The 4,078-nt window shown below is 31.3% G+C and overlaps 1 protein-coding gene across 1 annotated transcript; it reads left to right on the top strand.

The window, feature by feature from the left end:
- The first annotated feature begins 2,666 nt into the window (after positions 1-2,666).
- Positions 2,667-3,818, top strand: LOC114307608 (ethylene-responsive transcription factor ERF109). Its single transcript, XM_082867251.1, has one exon. The coding sequence runs from the start codon at positions 2,674-2,676 to the stop codon at positions 3,520-3,522; it is 849 nt and encodes a 282-aa protein (XP_082723377.1). The 5' UTR covers positions 2,667-2,673; the 3' UTR covers positions 3,523-3,818.
- Positions 3,819-4,078: the final 260 nt, after the last annotated feature.

The raw sequence follows: 4,078 nt of genomic DNA, 5'->3' as shown, positions 1-4,078 counted from the left end.
TATACCAAATCAATAAAATGTTAAAAAAAAAGTGATAATTATTGACAAAATTTTTAAAAATTCATATATTATTCTCATTGACAAAAGTAAGCCTTATGTTATTCTTTATCACTAATGAGGACATGACAAGTAGTAAGTAGGTTGCTCACCAAATATTTTGATTCATTCAAATTGATCAAATGAAATTGATCTGTCGCATTTTAGGCGGATATGTGTTTACGAGCAAACGGTTGTAATTGATTTTTTTCAATCCGCCTAATTTTAGACGGATGACGAATTTGAGCTTCCTTTGACCGTAACCGAACCGCCGAACCGCGAGCACTCCTAGTAATTTGTAAGACTTTGTATATGTTTGTGTTTTCAATTGAAAAAAAGTTTAGATATTCTCTTGTATTTTTAATTTGGAAATTCTTTATCAAATGACAAGTGTTGATATTTAGTATTTTTGTGTGAAAAATATAAGGCTTACTTTTGTTATTTTTTAAAAAAATCAAATTAAATAGTTTTTTAATAAAAAAAAGTAATGAAATAGTTTTGATAATGCATGATTTTCTTATATGTATTTAGGGCAAATTATAGAAATGGTTCCTACAGTTTACCCGTGTTTTCATTTTGGTCCATGTACTTTTAATTGTATCAATTTTGCCCCTACAATTTGGTTTTTGACTCGAAATGGTCCAATAGTTAACGATTGTTAGACACTTGGACAAAAAAGCAGGCCAATTTTGACTTTCTTGATTGTTTTTGGATCAATTCAATTTGTTCTTTAATATCATCACTCAAATTTAACTCATTTAATAGATGTTTTATTTAATTTTATTATTTAATTATTATTATTTTGTAAAATAAATTTATTTAAAATTTTAATTAAAAAAATAACATATATTTTTATTGAAATTTTATTTATTTATTTTTAAAAAATAAATTTATTTAATTGTGTAAAAAATAAAGTAAAATAAAATTTTATTTAACCTTGCTAAAAATAATTAACATATTAAAGATATGTTTAATATTGCTATTACTTAATAAACAATTGAAAAATGATAAAATAGTTTTTTGCACATTTATCCTTATCCAGTTCGTCCAACCATACATTAAATTTACTAAAAATAAACATTTTACATATTAGTCCCATGAGATACCAATCCTATGGAAATAATCCCCCGCTAGGATTGTTTAGTCCCTCATAGGAGGGATATGGAGTCCCTCATATAAATTATAAATTATAAATTATAAATTTTAATTTTAATTTTAATTTTAATATAATATAATTTAATTTAATTTAAAATTAAATTTAATTTAAAAATATATATTTTTTATTAATATATAATTAAAATTATAAATTATAAATTTAATGTAATTAAAAATTATGGCCTTATAAATTAAAATTTATAATTTATAATTTATATGATTGATTCCATATCCCTCGTATGAGGGACTAAACAATCCTTGGAGGGGGGATTATTTCTATGGGATTGGTATCCATGAGACTAATGTGTGAAATGTTTATTTTTAATGAATCTAATGTTTGGTTAGACAAATTGGATAAGGATAAATGTGCAAAAGACTATTTTACTATTGTTCAATTGTTTACTAAGTAATAGCAATATTAAACATATTTTAATATCTTTAATTATTTTTATTTAGATTAAATAAAATTTTATTTTATTTTATTTTTTACACAATTAAATTTATTTTTAAAAATTAAATAAATAAAATATCAATAAAAATATGTGTTATTTTTTTACTTAAAATTTAAAATAAATTTATTTTAAAAAATAATAATAATTAAATAAAGCATCTATTAAATGAGTTAAATTTCAGTAATGATATGAGAGAACAAATTGAATTGATCTAAAAACACTCAAGAAAGTCAAAATTGTTCAAGAAAGTCAAAATTGGCCCACTTTTCCATCTAAATGTCTAACCACCGTTAACCATTGGACCATTTTGAGCCAAAAACCAAACTACAGGGGTAAAATTGATGCAATTAGAAGTACAAAGACCTAAATGAAAACACGAGTAAACTATATGGGCCATTTCTATAATTTGTCATGTACTTATTATTGATATTTGATAATTTATTTGATAATCTTTTGATTATGTTAAGTTGAATTGTTATTCAAAAAAAATATTCACAAGTTGTATTATGTTTAAAATTTATAAAAATTTAAACTGTCAAACTAATTCGCATCATTCTGTCAATTCATTCAATCTATATCTATCAATCTGACAAACAGATATGAATTAATTTTTTTTGGATCCACTAATTTAATAGACGGATGACGTATTAAAAGGATCCTAGTAGTAAGCCGTGCCACCAGAGCCGCGGCGACTGGCTTACGAGGAGCGCGCTGGTGATGTCCAACTATAGTCTATAGCCACGACACCACTTCCATTTGACGGCCCAGTTGTCCCTGTGAAGCCGCGTGTCCTCATCCACTCTCTAACGTGAGCTTTCAACTCCAGCTGGGATTGCCCACGTCGTACTTTCGTCATTGTCATCCTCGTACAATAGTAGGCCCCAGTCCACCTCACTTCGTGGGAAGGTTACATTCGTACACACGTGCCCGTGTATGAACCTGATCCAGCTGGCATCGACCCAATTTTTCAATTGAAATAAGAATGCTCATATATATATATATATATATTCCTCGGCACTAGCTCCTGACAATGTTGTTGCTGACACACACACACAGCACTGTTTTATCTACTCTCTCTCTCTTTCCAAACTTTTTCTCTCTCTATAATAACACCCCTCTGAAAATGGATAAATTCTACAAAAGACCTCAAAATTTGGAAAATGGAGCCGAGGGGTCCTCCACCGGTACTCCTCCTCCCCTGCATTTGACTCAAGAGCAGGAGCTTTTCATAATGGTCTCGGCTCTCAAACACGTCATCTCCGGCAGTCCCACCACCAATGCCGAACCTGCCACGTCATTGTCCCTGGCTTCCTTGAGTGGAACCAAGGTTGACCAAAATTGCCATGTCATCTCGATCCCTGATGTCGACACGTGCCGATTATGCAAAATCAACGGTTGTTTGGGATGTGACTATTTCGCGCCAATCACTTGTGGAAATGACGGTTTCAAAAATCCCGTGTCCACTGCTAGTGGTGGTGGTGGAGAGAAGAGGAAGAAGAAGAAGAACCAATACAGGGGAGTGAGGCAAAGGCCATGGGGGAAATGGGCGGCGGAGATTCGGGACCCGAGGCGGGCGGTCAGGGTGTGGCTGGGGACGTTCGAGAGGGCGGAGGAGGCCGCCAGGGCCTACGACAGAGCCGCCGTGGAGTTCCGGGGAGACAAGGCCAAGACCAACTTCCCAATTTCAGACTACCAATCCAATAATCAAAACTCGCACCACCAAAGCAATGCAGGGGAGATGGAAAAGAGGAGTGAAATGCAGAGTTGTAATTCAGGGACGACATTGGAGATGGGGAATGATGAGAATGAGATTGGGGAAGACATGATATATGAGGAAGAGCTTCGAGAATGGATGGAGATGGATTTTACCACTAGGTAAGGTTGTTAGTAGTACAACTATGGGATTTCAAGCTCGTGATCCGTGCGTGTATTATATATGGAAAATGCGTGAGAGCACTAATTAGTGCTATCACTAATGATGTAGCAGTAGGTCTCATTAAGAATGATTTAATGTTTTGGTCTTGGTGTTGTATTTTTTTTCTTTTTTTATTGAGTGCCATGTCATTAGTGGTCTTTTTAGAACTCCAAAATTAGTAGTCTCTATCATTATTGATTATGTATATATAAATATATATAAAGCTGGTCCAAAGCACAGGCTTAGGCCTAGTTTCGCAATAGATTTTTTAAAGTAATTTTTTAACTTTTTAGTTAAAATATGATATAAAAATATAGTATGTTTGTCATAATTTTTTAATTTTTTACAAAAAAAATATGTAAAAAGTAGGGAGAAAATAATTTTTTTGACTTTTTTATATAAGTTGTTTGTTTTTTAATTTTTTTAATGATTTTTTGATTTTTTTACTAAAATCACTATTTACCAAATGAGTCCTGTATGACCTTTGATTCTAATGTTTTATTGAGTTTGCTAAGTAAAT

Source organism: Camellia sinensis, chromosome 4 (genome assembly GCF_055761805.1).
Source record: "Camellia sinensis isolate YWXY chromosome 4, ASM5576180v1, whole genome shotgun sequence".
NCBI classification, from domain to species: domain Eukaryota; kingdom Viridiplantae; phylum Streptophyta; class Magnoliopsida; order Ericales; family Theaceae; genus Camellia; species Camellia sinensis.
The sequence above is the reverse complement of the archived record's forward strand: the minus strand, read 5'-3'. Positions and strand labels throughout refer to the sequence as shown.

Excerpts from the sequence above, each read along its gene's own strand:
- LOC114307608 (XM_082867251.1), top strand. The coding sequence starts at position 2,674 with ATGTTGTTGCTGACACACACACACAGCACTGTTTTATCTACTCTCTCT.